We start from the raw sequence: 13,911 nt of genomic DNA, 5'->3' as shown, positions 1-13,911 counted from the left end.
TAGTTTATTTTCAAAGTTAAAACACTTAAAATACTGTAAATTAATATTTTCATAAGCACTTTTTCTTCGGTATTCATTATGATTAATTTTTTTTTTCGAATAACTTCTACAAGAATCATTTTATTGAATATACTCTAAATTCTCTTATTAGTTATACAATTCCAACCAAAGCACTATTGATTCTGCAAATATGGCACAAATTTGAAAACAAAAGAGAGGGAGAAAACTTGAAAGGCAGCATCAAGCTGGGAAGAACTCATAAATAAAGAAGTAAAGTGTGCAAGAAAGTGCTTATGACCAACCAAGTAAAGCACGAATGAGTCCCCATATGCCACCTCCAAGAAGAGCCTTGAGAATTCTCAGCTTTCCCTTGGTGTATGGTGGGTACCTCATCGGCGCATCACCTGCGAAACTTCGATAAAGAACAGCCTTTTTATGGCTAAATGCATCAAAGGAAAACTTTCCATGGTAAGCTCCCATTCCGCTCTCCCCGACTCCTCCGAACGGTAGCGTGCTAATCGTTAGCTGCACATATGATCAAACCAATTGTTAATCTCTTCAGTGTTTGCATTTGTAGATTGATGATATATAGAAGCAATGTGTGAGCTAATATGAAGATTTCATCTCAACCAGACAATAAAAGTAATCATAAAAAGAACTTGAATAAGAACTCAAAAACTTTCAGCTAACTACGTTGCAAATAGCTGAAAAAAATTATTTCCATTATACTTGGACTCAAAACAAAAATATTACTACAAACACAAAAGAAATATTTCTAGATTTTACATCTAATTTAATTGAGTTTTGGGAACTGGTCGAATTTGTTTCCTGAATTATAAATCATTTTATCTAATCTTCATTTTCTAGCTCGAAGCCAACCGAGAGAACCCTTAAATACTAAATTCACGACCAAGAAACACTAGATTCTCTTTCAGGTAGGTCCTGAAAGGAAAAGGAAGACTGAAACGGCAACATGTTTCGATCCAGCAGTATCCCACTTTTGGAATGTTCGGTGCCCAAGTCACGCAGTTACTTCCCTACGTAGGATTCTAAGTAAGAAAGTGGAATATTTTATTGATCTATTCTTATCTAATGAACATTTCATAATAGAAACTAATGATTTTTTTTGGTATCTCTTTGCCGCTACAGGGATTTGGTACCATTTTTATGATTTTTTTTGGAATCTCTCTTTACTTTTATGTGATTTCTAGATTCAAATTAGGCAATTCTCGCTTGATAATCAGGAAACTTGAGACAGTTCTAATAAATTCGTTTTCAAGTACCAGGATATCAATTCTAAATGGGGATACTACTCTTCAGGCCTATGCCAATATGCAAAGAAAGTTCCGACCAATCAAGTTCCAGTGAACAGAAGGAAGAATTCTTACATGTAAGGCGGTTTCATTGATGGCCACGCCCCCTGCGGAGATACAAGCCACGAATCGTTCCTTGAGCTTCTTGTTATTGGTAAATAAATATGCTGCAAGTGGCTTTGTGCCCGAGGAGTTCACTATTTCGAAGCTGTCTTCCACCTTGTCGACCTGCTCAAGCCCAAAATAAAAGGGGGTAACATGAAGAGGATTGTAGTCAAATCATATGCCCGCAGTCAACCTTTTGTCTGTATACATATATAATTAATTCTTCTACATTGTGTACTATTATTGATGTCAGAAGTAGTAGTTAAGGTAATAAATTCCCTGAGCTCGATGAAAAAAAAAAAAGTACTATGTTTTGTTAAATAACAAACTCTATAGTTGAGTTTAGAATTAAATGAATGAATTTGGTCAAGTGCAAAAGAGGTTTACGAGTCTATTCGTTATGTTTTCCTTATTTCATCTAATCAAAACAAAAATATAAAAAGAAGAGAACCCTACAAATTTACAATTAAGTCTATCACTTTTACCGTGAGAATGGGAAGTAATGGACCAAATATCTCCTCCGTCATAATTAGTGAGTCTCGAGGGACATCCAATAAGAGAGTGGGAGCAATCTGTCTGTATCATGGGAAAGGTAACACTCATCAGCAGTCAATATATTTAACTAATGAACGAACAATATAACAGACTAGTGATGTAATTTAACATACAGCTTGGTTTTGTCCTTTTCACCTCCATGCACAATCTTGCCAGAAATTTTATCATCATCTAAGAGCCTTGTCAAGCGATCAAAGTGCTTATCATTCACAATGCGAGATAAATCTTTCGTTTCCAACGGATTCTTTCCATAAAATCTTTCCAGTTCTTGTTTCAGAGACTCCACCTAGAGATATGAACACGAATTTTAAGATGATCAATTGAGCTAGCACTTGCAGCGAACCAAACTTACTTGTGTAAGAAAAGGAACTTACCAATTTTGGAGCAAATTCTTTGGTAGTTATGATATAATCAGGAGCAATGCATGCTTGTCCATTGTTACAACCCCACTTGCCAGCTATAATCCGTCTACTCGCAACCTTAGACAAACAGATATATTTGAATTCGTATAAGATGGTAGCAACTAAGACATGATAGCATTAGTAGCTAATTGAACTTGAAACATAATGATGCTCGGTGGGGGGGTGGGGAGTACTTGTAAATTGATTTCTGAATCAACTACTACTGGAGATTTTCCTCCGAGCTCTAACACAACTGGCGTAAGATGCTTGGCAGCAGCTGCCATCACTATGCGCCCCACTCTTCCATTGCCTGGAAGTTAAGAAAACACTAGTTTAAGATAGAGCTTATTTGAGCAAAAGGAAATGCGAGAAAAGCCACCAGACACATAAAATAAATTGCAGGTAATATGATTATTTCCCCCATTGTAAACAAAATTGACCATTTACTTTCAAGCTAAAGGGAACAAACCTGTGTAAAATATTTTGTCCCACTTTTGCTCCAACAAAGCATTAGTTTCGGGAACAGCACCCTCAACAACTTTTACAGCAGAAGTATCCAAATATTTCTCTAAAAGTTTTGCCATCAAAGATGATGTTCTTGGGGAAATTTCTGAGGGCTTTAGAACCACAGCATTGCCAGCTGCTATTGCTCCAACAACTGGATCGAGAGATAACACTGGGTAATGGGGACAAGAATGGTTAGTGTCTATAGTATTGATTGTTGAAAAAATTATAAAAATACAAATGAATTTCAATAAGATATGAAAATAACACGAATCGACACTGACGTACAGAATGGATAATTCCAAGCAGAAATGATCAGGACGATGCCAAAAGGTTCTGGTACAATTGCAGCAGATGAAGGAAATGTGGTAATTGAAGTTTTAACCTGCGATAATACAGCTTAATGTTATCCACCTTCATGGAATCGAAAAGGAAAAACATATATCAGTCCCATTACTGGACGTTTGTAATACCAAATACCTTTTCTGGTGCCATCCAACGCCTGAGTTCTTTAATTGCCAATTTACACGAACCTTTTAATAAAGCTATCTGCATAACAAGTCACACATCAGCTTAAAGGGAAGGACAACTTCAACAGATATGAGAAAAATATAGCTGAAAGAACCTTCATGAAATAATTGACTGTAATCGTGGAAGTACGAGGATCTTCCTATTGGCATAGTTTCAACATTCAATAATTTATGACTATTAAAATCCTTTAAAAAATTATGTAAATTTCATTTCAATTTTGGCATCAATATTTTGCAACTTCAACTAAAATTATCAGAACAAAGTACTTCGTTTTGTGGAGAGCCTACAGCTCAAAGAAGTACAGGGTTTTAGTTTTAACTTTTAACTAATCAGTATCTGGTCACTGACCCATCATGACCAAAATGACAGTACTCCAAAAAGAAACTATACATAGAATTCTTGATACTGTGCAGAGATCCCAGACAACTCGACCAGAAGTGATAGTGTTAATTTAGAAGATGCATGACGATCATTATTAAACATTGGCATAGAAATACAGAACTTCCAATAGGAAACAAATCTCTCGTGGAAACCATCTTCGAAAACAACACACCGTCCATCATGACAGTCGAGACTTTTCTTACTGATAAAAAGTTGTCATCTACCAACTCTCATAGCTTCTAAATGATGCAAAAACAAGATCTCGAGATGAACCTGTTTGCCAAATGAGAACAAGTCTCATGCCCAAATTAGCTAAAAATGTAAACCTATAAAGAATTGAAGTATTTCTCTGTTTCAATTCCTCTGCTCGACGATTTTGGAATACAGATACTTTCTGCGGAAGGAGCGAAGGTACATAGAGAAGACAAGCGAAAAGGAAGCAATGGAAAAGGCAATAAGAAATGAAGTATTAAATATAGAGAGAGTTCTGCTTGACAACTACATGGGAGCTTAATAAATGAGAAACTCTAACTTTGAAACGCGTGGTTGAAGCAAGGACTAAGCATTAATAACTATCTTCCATTAATGGCACCAGTAAGTTATCATCACTGATCACATGGTCCCGTACAAACTGCAACTGGGAGGCACTGCCTGTATCTGATTGATGTGAGTGAGAACGAGAGAAAGGAGAAAAGCAAAAAGAATTTGAAGGATCGGACATTTAGACAAACAGGTACCGTTCGTTAATTCAACTAAACTACCAGAAAGTACCAGTGAGCACTGATAACTGAACAGAACATTTAAGAACAACAATATCGAACACAAGATTTTCGAATCTAACGAGACTCCGATCACAAAAAAATCGTAGACGATGACGATCAATTCTTCAAAAGAAAAATGATAGAGCAACGAACAAAAGCAGCATCAGAACAGTGAAGGAGTTGAGTTTAAGAACGAAGACCTCATGAACGATAGATTCCACTACAGGCTTCGAAAGGTCAGAGCGAAGCGCATCGCAAATATCTTCCTCATGCTCAACGCTAAGCTTCAAGAGGTTCTCAAGCTGCGACACTCTCCACTCATAGCTCCGAGTCCTGCCGGTAGTAAAACTACATCTCAATTTCTTCACCAACTCCGTCGCCGCCGCCGCGTCGAACACCTCCGACTCCGACTCCGACTCCGACATCACAAATCGCCCCCAGCCGCCGCAAACGAGAATCAGCATACACAGAGAGAGATAACTTGTAATGTAGGAATTGATTGGAGTGATCCTTGGTTGAGGGAATTATGGGAGTGAATTTCCAGAGAGCAGGGGAATCGTTAGGTAGAGGTGTCGTCCGTCCTTCCATTCGCCATTTCTCCATTTCCGATGCCACCGAGAAAGCGCGTGGCATTTTCCGTTTTGTCCTCAGGACTTGCCGCCGGCTTGGACGTTACTCTCGCGCTTTCGTGCAGCGTATAATTCCTTTTTGAAGCTTAGCTATGGACTATGGTTGTCGCTGTCGGTTGTGTGTATATACATATATATATTTATGCAAAAAGTATTATTGATCTTAAAACTTTAGGAGTTAGTATTAAAATAACTTTTTAGAGGGCGTTTGACGTGTGGAATTGAGTTTTAATTATTATTAGAGAGTTAAATTGTTTGTGTTTATGATATAAATTTAGATTGAGTTGAGTTGAAATATCTTGATATGTGTTGATTTGAGTAGTTAATGGATAATATTAATGATACATTTAATGATATGGTTCAAATTGATACAACTATTCGTCCAAGATTTTAATTGGTACAACATCCAAAGTCAAGTTGGTATCAAATAAGAGCCAACATGATTAGCATAGTTGTTGATAGTCACTTTTTCAACACAAAATTGGAGGCTCAAATTCTAATACCCTCTCATATTATCTAAGAAAATACTTGTATCATGTCAAATGCTCTTAGATTTTTTTTTTTTTTTTAAAAAAAACAATAATCTAATAAGTATTTGAATATTCAATTTTGTAGCTAATAGATTTGTACTTTTTAAAAAGTGTATAATATTAGTATAAACTTTTGATTTTGTGTCAAATAAATCTTTGAAGTTTCATAATATTTGTGTTATCATATATCTGTCTCTTATACACATCTAGATGTGTATAAGAGACAGATATATATGTATGTATGTATGTATGTATTATTATAGTTCAATTATCATAATACTTGTATTATCAACTTCAATATCAGATGTTTGATTTCCCACCAGATATTTTATATATAAAAAAATATTTGAACTTCCGATTTTTAGATTTTTTTATCTATTCGACATTTTCTTAAACCCATTAACCTATTTGACAAAAAATAAAAGTTAAATGTCTTATTGGATATACAAAATTTAATTTTATGTTTAATAAATTCATTAATATTACAAAAATTTATATGTATTAGAAATCGATTAGATAAATAATTAAACATCTAAAATTAAAATTTTAAGGACCCGTTAAAAAGTTTTTAATTTTCAAATATCCATCAAATACACAAGCAAATACTAAATATATTATTCAACCACTTTGTATTTCCACGTTTGTTATATGTTATTTATTTATCTATTTGCTTATTTCGGATATGTCCCGTAGTATCAAAGTTGAGGTTAAAAAGGAAAAATATATTATATATTAAAATATATTGCACACCGGATTCTACATTATTATTATGTATTACTATGATCTCGTTTGATAATTATTTTATTGTTTTTTTATTTTTATTTTTAAAAAAACAAACTTATAGACATTACTTCCACCTCTAAATTTATTCTTTTGTAATATACCTTTTTACTAATACTTTAAAAAACCAAGTCAAATTTTGAAAACTAAAGAAAAAATGGCTTTTAAAAATTTGTTTTTGTTTTTTAAATTTAACTAAGAATTCAACCACCGTACTTAGAAATATGCAAATTATTGTAAAAAAGAGGACAAAATAGACTTAATTTTCAAAAATTAAAAACAAAAAACGAAATAGTTATCAAACAGAACCTAAATAACTCACGTAATCAATTAATATAATCATATAAAGAATGAAGATTATATGCGGATTCAAACTTTAATTCTAGAGTTATGACATGCTCATGAATGATTTTAAAATTTTCTTTTATCATTTTCAGAATTATTCGAAAAGTACCTTCATTCTTTCAAAATAAATTTTAATATTATAAAAAAAAACATTTAAACCTATAAAATTAAGATTTTAAATAATAAAAAATATATTTAACCATTTTAAAATTACTTCAAGATATAGAAGCTAATTTTAATCTCACTTCAACGGTCATTATCATAAGCTACCATACCATCGGCCCCGGTGACCACCACCACTATACATCTATCATCCGCCTCCGATAACTACCAATTGGAGAAATTTTTACCGTTTATTAAAAGTCAAAGTTTCTTGAAATAAATGATAAATCTAAAGTATATATTTTTATAATTTAATCTTAAACGAAAAATTTAGATGCATTATGGGATCACCCACTTTTTGTGCAGCTCAAACGATATTCAATGAAAAATTGTCACGTGTCATATATATTTTTATTTTATTTTTACTATGTAAATGAAAGGGAAGAAACACTCGGGTTTTTTTTTTCCCTTTTGATGAAATTATTCCCAATTCTGAAAATTTTTTCTCAGCAAAAATTTAAATAAAAATTTGAAGAGTAAAATAAAGCGACTAACCTCGTGAGCGAAGGCTTCGAATTCGGGTTTATAAAGATCGGAATGAACCGTTTGAACCATTTCTTCTTCGTTTTCACTAACTAATTTCAGCAGATTCTTCAATTGATTCACTCTCCATTCGTAGCTTCGCGTTTTACCGGAATTATAGCTCTCTCTCAGCTCCGCCACCACTCTCTCCGCCGCTTCTCCGTCGAACACCGCTCTCTCCGCCATATCACCGGAACCAATCGATAAGAGATAAAGAGAGATTTTAAAAAAAAAAAAAAGACTCAGAAATAATGCAGTTTTGTTGTCGCTGTACTCCACCAAAGATGAATTATATAAGGACGAAACAACCACAGCAAAGTAGGAAAAGGACTAAAAAATAAAGTTATCAACTTATCACTAAAAATTTTGGCCCATAATTTACCATTTTTTTCATAAGAAAAAAACAAAATAAATAAAAGGAATTGTTAATGAATGATTGTATCCTTCTGCCTTGTGCCTAAAATTTTATAAATCGATTTCAATTTTCAGATTTTTAAATGTCTCTTCTTCTTTTTAAATAATCAACTTTAAATCTTATTTCAGTCTCTAAACTTTTAAAAACGTTTGTTTTAATCCTCGATTCTTATTTTAGTTTCTATAATTAAGATTGATTCATATTTTTTTTTTTATGTCTAGACAACCAAATAAGTTAATCAACCTAAAAAATATTGAATTTCAATGGGACATTGATTTTCAGTATTTTTTTTATTATGTTAGGGTAACGTTTATGTACAACTTTTTGACATCTTAGTCAAGTCATCTAGAGACGCAAATCACCTCATATTTCTATTAGAGAGTTTAAATTAAATCTTAATAGTAGAGACCAAACATAATAATATTTAAAATCTAGGACCAAAACGGTATTTAAATCAATAAATTATTATATAGGTATTTTACCTATGGTTGAGAGATTAGAATTTTTAATTTCTATAGTCCCAGAGTATATGTTTAAATTAATAACGACAATTAATTTCTTTATATAAAATTTTTATTTTTCAACAAAAAAGAAATCTTTATATAAAAGTTTGAATTTAAAATAAAGTATTTTGTGATGGAAGGACGAGTTTATAATATTTAAATATTGAAAAAAATAAACACAAGAGTTTAGGAATATCCACCATATTTTCTTCACGTGGCTAGTTACCTTCCAACAAAATTCAAATTCGGATAACAATTATTTTTTATCCATGAACTTTTTTGAGAGTACAATTTGGTCTCTAAATTTTGGTTTGTAACGGTTTAATCCTTGTATTTTCAATTTTATAACAATTTAGTTTATAAACTTTAGTGTGAAACAATTTAGTTATTTCAAAATTGTAGCAATTTAGTCCATCACACAAAATTGTCAAAAATTAGATGTCAATTTTGATTATATTATGATGTAGACTTTATGTTTTGCAAGAATATTGAGTTTTTAATTAGTTCAACAGTTCATTTATGTATGAAATCTCATTAAATCTTATCATTAATTTCTACCCTAAAGAATAAACGGTTACAAATTTTAAAATTTTGAAGTAAATTATTACTAGTAAAATTCAAAAACTAAATTGTTACCAAACTTAAAGTATAAGAGATTAAATTATTACAAATCAAAGTTAAGAGATCAAATTATTACTTCTACACAAATTAAGGAACCATCGTATTATTACAATTTTGTTAAAACATTAAATTTAATGATACGTTAATTTTTTTTACGTATTGTATAAGAATCTTGAGCCTTTGGATTTTTTTCCGTGTCATATTACTGAGAAATTCGGTTCTTGTCGCTTTAGTTGAATTTTTTACATTTATATAAATAATTAAAATATTACATTTTTGGGGTGTTACCTAAGATGGATTTATTAGTATTTTAAATAAATAAGTTTACCGAATAAAACTTCCTTGAAAAAGATACTTATTTTCACCATCGGTATGTCAGTTAGTTCAACTAACTAATGACTACATAATCACTTTTAAAAAAAATAAAAAATAAAAAACTATACATTTACTATTAGTCACCAAACCATTGTTTTCTTTTCGTAATAGTATTTTAATGTATTGTAATTTAATGGAATTCAATATTTTAACAAGGTACCACTACATTAAAGGTGGGTTAATTAATTTAATAAATGTAATAAATCGATGATATTTAAAAACAGCCATAAAAATAACAAAAATTTGAACTTCACATTTTTTTTTAATTTTTTTTTTTATAAAAGATACATATTTTTCATTTTTTACATTTCCCCCTCTCTTCTCAATTTGGCTACACCTTTTATGTTATAGAAATCGACTTTTGTTATAATGAAGTGTCAATTTTGTGTCTGGTAAGTTGTGAATTAAAAAAATATCGAAATTATCTAAGACATATTAAATATTAAATTGAAAGTTCAAAAAATTATAATCAGTAAATAAAAAATTGAAAGTGTTAGAATTTATTAATTATTATAAATTTTTTAAAACTTATAGCTTTTCTTTTATTTGTTTGAAAATGGAGACTTAAAAGTTCACTACATGACTAAAATTTGAAGGGGAAGAAAAGGATTAAACTCGAAATTTAAATAAAGTATAGATAAGTTTGATACACTTTCTAATTAAATACTCATCGAAATAATTTTTTTTTTTTTTAAATTTTGTTAAGAACCTATTTTTATGAATACAACTTTTAATTAAATCTCTTTGCGTGTTTGGTTATATTTTTCAAAGGTAAATATAATCTTTGAGTTATTTAAGTGCTACAAGCCTACAAATGTTAAATTAGCTACTAAACAACCAGTGATTATTGCACCAAAAAAAAAATGTGACCAAACACAAAAGGATTTTAATTCAAATGCTACATATGTTAAATTACCTTAGAAATTCTTGGCCCCATTTTTAAATCACTTTTTTAAATAGTCAACTTTGAAATTATTATTCCCAAAATAATTATAATGTTCCAAAAATTGTTTGTATTTGTTATCCCAATTTTGAGAATTTTAGTCCATTTCAAAAAGTACTTTTGTGAGATATATTATTAGAATTAATTTTATATCTGTTCACTATCAATTAATAATGACTTTGTCGGTAATGATCATGAAGCTTCTTTTCTTTTTTTCTTTTTTGACAATTCATGATATTGTATTTTATAATTTATAAAAGCAAAAAAGATCATTTCGTTATTAAAAATAAATAAACACAAGAGAAAAATATCTTTTTTTTTCCCTAGGCTTAAGTTTTAATTTTTTCAAATGCTTACATTCTTAGTATTTAGTTTGGTTTCAATTTAATTTTTTAAAATGTAATAGTTTTATCTTTAAAATTTAAATTTTGTTTCAATTTGACACATAAATTTTAAGATTTGTACTTTTAACCAAAATTTTCACTAAAGGTTCACTTTAAGCCGTTAACATTAATGTCTATTATTTAAATTAGAGGATTATAATTAATTAAGTTTCATCATTCTTCATTAATATTAAAATTAAATTAAAAATTTTTCATAATTATTTTAAAATTAATTGATAGACGTTAACACCAAAGGTTGAAAGTGAATATTTAGTGAAAATCAAGGTTAAGAATGTAGATCCTGAAACCAAAGAATTAAATTGAAATAGGTAAAACTGTAATATTTTGAAACTTTAAAATTAAATGTAAATCATATCGACAGAATTTAAGTACTAAAAGTGTAATATTTTGAAATTCAAAAACGAAATAAAAATTAGACTAAAATATCAAGACAATGTATTTTTCGTAAATAAAAATAAAAACAAACAACTATAGCACTATGTAATGATCAACCATTTTCAAAATAGTTGTACAAATTGTTGGTCGAATGATTGTGTGTTGATCAACAAAAAGAAGATGTAACATCAATTATCTTATTCATTTTTGCACGCAAAATAAAGTGGAAAAATTCAAGATTAGCTATATTTAAGTACATGGTTGAAGTAATTGCTTGATCATGGTGGGACCATTTAAATTTTAAATCACATATTTGTGAGTGACTCTTGTTAGTTAAACGATTGGGAAAATTTTAAACTTATAACTTTATTTAGATAATTAACCATATAACATCTTATAAAATACATGGCAAAAGAGTATTTTTGGGATTATATTTTTAAGTAATATTTTAAATTACATAATCGAGAATGGTAATTTTAAACTGACAGAATATGAGTGAGAGGATTACACTTGCCTAATCAAATAGACTATAATCAAGTTAGCATAAAAGTTTATTTTGTTTATTTATTCGAGCTTCATATAGGACAACAAAACTCTAAATATCTTTACAATGATATTGTTGATACCAAAAATTGTACCAACAGTAAATTTGTATTTTTGTTTAAGGAGAGTAACTCGATATCCTGCAAAAAATGATTAAAGCTAATACTGGTATGGTGTTGAGCCAAATTCACTCTGACGCACTTCTGTGCCCTAGAAAGAAGTTCGACATTGGTCGTAGCAGCTTTCTTGCCCAAGGACCAGAGGAACTTCTCGTCTCTGAGTCTGGCTACGATAGCTGTTAGAGTAGAACCTTCAGTATAACTTAAATCTGCAAAGCTTCGCTGTTAAATCTTGCGACATATTCTCTTAGTGATTCATTACTTCCCTGCTTTATGGTGAGAAGATGAGTGAGAGGTTTTTTCTGATCTCGACCCCCTAGGAACTGGGTAATGAATGCTCTCTCCCGTTCTTATTTGATCTGCCACTCTTAGAACACTACAACATTCGTTCTTCTGGGTTTAATGTTCTCAATGGTGAATCGATCATTCGTTATCCTTTAACTTATGAGAGGATGGAATGGAAGAAAAGTAATAAAACCCCCGATGGCTACTGAATAACCTCAGTTCTCGGAATGAGGTTATTGACCTCTCTTCAGTTTTCTGAACCACTTTCGGACTGGACCTGCAAGAGTAAATGAGAATGCCCTACACTTGATAGCGTCTCAGACTCCATGGAGCTCCATCCATGATTGAAACGTATCTCGATGCTCTACTGGATCTTTCAATCCATCATAGGGCTTTATGGTAGGTAACTTGAATTTAGGGGGTACCGACTTCTGTACGATCTCATCCGTGAAGGATGAGTCTACCTGATCCATTAAATTATCAAGGTCCAACCCCTCATGATCTTGAGCCTTCTTGATATCTCCTAGCTGGTTCTAGATGCGTTGTAACTCAACTGCCCACAGTCAGCTATCTGCCTCTTTGTCATCTTTGGCTTGCTTCATTTGTCTTTGGTTGATGATATAAACCCCTAAGCTTGTTTTATTAAATAGTTATGTTTAAGTCCTCTTAATTAAGTGTTTAATACCTTTACAAGTAAGTGTTTATGATGATAACATCATGTGTAATGTTGTGAATGAAGGAACCGGTTAAGGTTCTTGAGCGAAAACAGGGATCGGACCCAAATCCCAAATTTTACAAGTTAAAAGTTTTTATAGAAAAGTACATAATAATATACATTTAATCACAAAATAGAACATGCTAAAAAATAATTAAGAAAAAGAAATGAGGAGACAGAAACTAACTCTTGAAGAATTTTCTTCTCGTAATTCTTTTTCTTTGGAATTACAACGAACTCAAGACCCAAATAGACACCACCACTTGATTTCCTCTGTATTCTCTGGGATGAGAATCTAGGAGTTTTTTTTTTTTTTTTTTTTTTTTTTTTTTTTTTTTTTTTTTTAGGGAAAGAGATTTATTTTGAGAAGAAGAAGAGTAAGAACCTGAGAACTTTTCTCAGAGAGAGAATTTTTTTTATAGAGGATTCTCCGTAAAAACAGAATGGGGAAGAAGATGATGGTCACGAACTACACTCTCCCACTTTTGGGGTTGATGCCCTAAATCTCGTAGGGTCCTATAGTTTGTAATTGTAATATACAAACATTTTATTTATGTAATAAAATATGTGTTGTTTTATTTTAAAATTAGTCGCATTAATCACAAACCAATAAACTAACATCCAAGGGTATCTTGTAGCTTAAACATGTATGTAGAGACATATGGGTGGATCATGTTTAAGTGATAATCTAAATGGTCAGTGGTAGATGGATAAGGCTGAATACTTATCCTGGTGACAATACGAGTATGACCCGCTTTGTAGGTGTTACAATTGTTGTAAAGTGCTACAAATGATATGATCCTGATCATTCATGTGGAGATTGTGAGTGGGGATATTCTATACAAAGGAGTTTGTATAAGACCAAACCACGAAATGTTTAGTCTCATTATATAATATCGTTCATAATAGAAACTTACATTTCACCAAGATGACCATAGGTAACATGACCTGAATCCTAAGTGAGTTGTGAAATTCTGCCTATGAGGGCGGTCCTTTGATTTGTATGGGTGAGAGTGGCCGGATCGCTGACTCAACAAACCTACCATTTTGAGAATTCGTCTGATTGGGAAGCTGAGAACACAGCTACATAAGAA

At 31.2% G+C, this 13,911-nt stretch overlaps 1 protein-coding gene across 2 annotated transcripts; it reads right to left on the bottom strand.

The window, feature by feature from the left end:
* Positions 1 to 86: 86 nt before the first annotated feature.
* Positions 87 to 7,800, bottom strand: LOC120086827 (aldehyde dehydrogenase family 3 member H1-like). 2 transcript variants are annotated; one of them, XM_039043633.1, is made up of 10 exons: positions 7,493 to 7,800; positions 3,359 to 3,427; positions 3,167 to 3,263; positions 2,844 to 3,050; positions 2,569 to 2,684; positions 2,348 to 2,452; positions 2,087 to 2,259; positions 1,904 to 1,994; positions 1,389 to 1,541; positions 87 to 525 (listed from the first exon to the last, which is right to left on the bottom strand). In XM_039043633.1, exons 1-10 carry the CDS (start codon positions 7,703 to 7,705, stop codon positions 292 to 294), a joined length of 1,458 nt encoding a protein of 485 aa, XP_038899561.1. In that variant the 5' UTR covers positions 7,706 to 7,800; the 3' UTR covers positions 87 to 291. The 2 variants fall into 2 exon arrangements, with proteins under 2 accessions (XP_038899561.1, XP_038899560.1); XM_039043632.1 differs by lacking the exon at positions 7,493 to 7,800 and adding an exon at positions 4,752 to 5,599.
* Positions 7,801 to 13,911: the final 6,111 nt, after the last annotated feature.

Source organism: Benincasa hispida, chromosome 9 (assembly GCF_009727055.1).
Source record: "Benincasa hispida cultivar B227 chromosome 9, ASM972705v1, whole genome shotgun sequence".
In the NCBI taxonomy this organism is placed as follows: Eukaryota; Viridiplantae; Streptophyta; class Magnoliopsida; order Cucurbitales; family Cucurbitaceae; genus Benincasa; species Benincasa hispida.
Note: the sequence above shows the minus strand (reverse complement) of the source record. Positions and strands in the feature narration are given on the sequence as shown.

What these genes read in the sequence shown, in the direction of transcription:
- LOC120086827 (XM_039043632.1), bottom strand. Translation starts at nt 5,015, where the DNA reads ATGCTGATTCTCGTTTGCGGCGGCTGGGGGCGATTTGTGATGTCGGAG. An exon ending in TGGAATCTATCGTTCATGAG is followed by an intron (nt 3,428 to 4,751) that starts GTCTTCGTTCTT and finishes CTTGTTATGCAG; the next exon opens with ATAGCTTTATTAAAAGGTTC. An exon ending in GGACAAAATATTTTACACAG is followed by an intron (nt 2,685 to 2,843) that starts GTTTGTTCCCTT and finishes CTTAACTTCCAG; the next exon opens with GCAATGGAAGAGTGGGGCGC.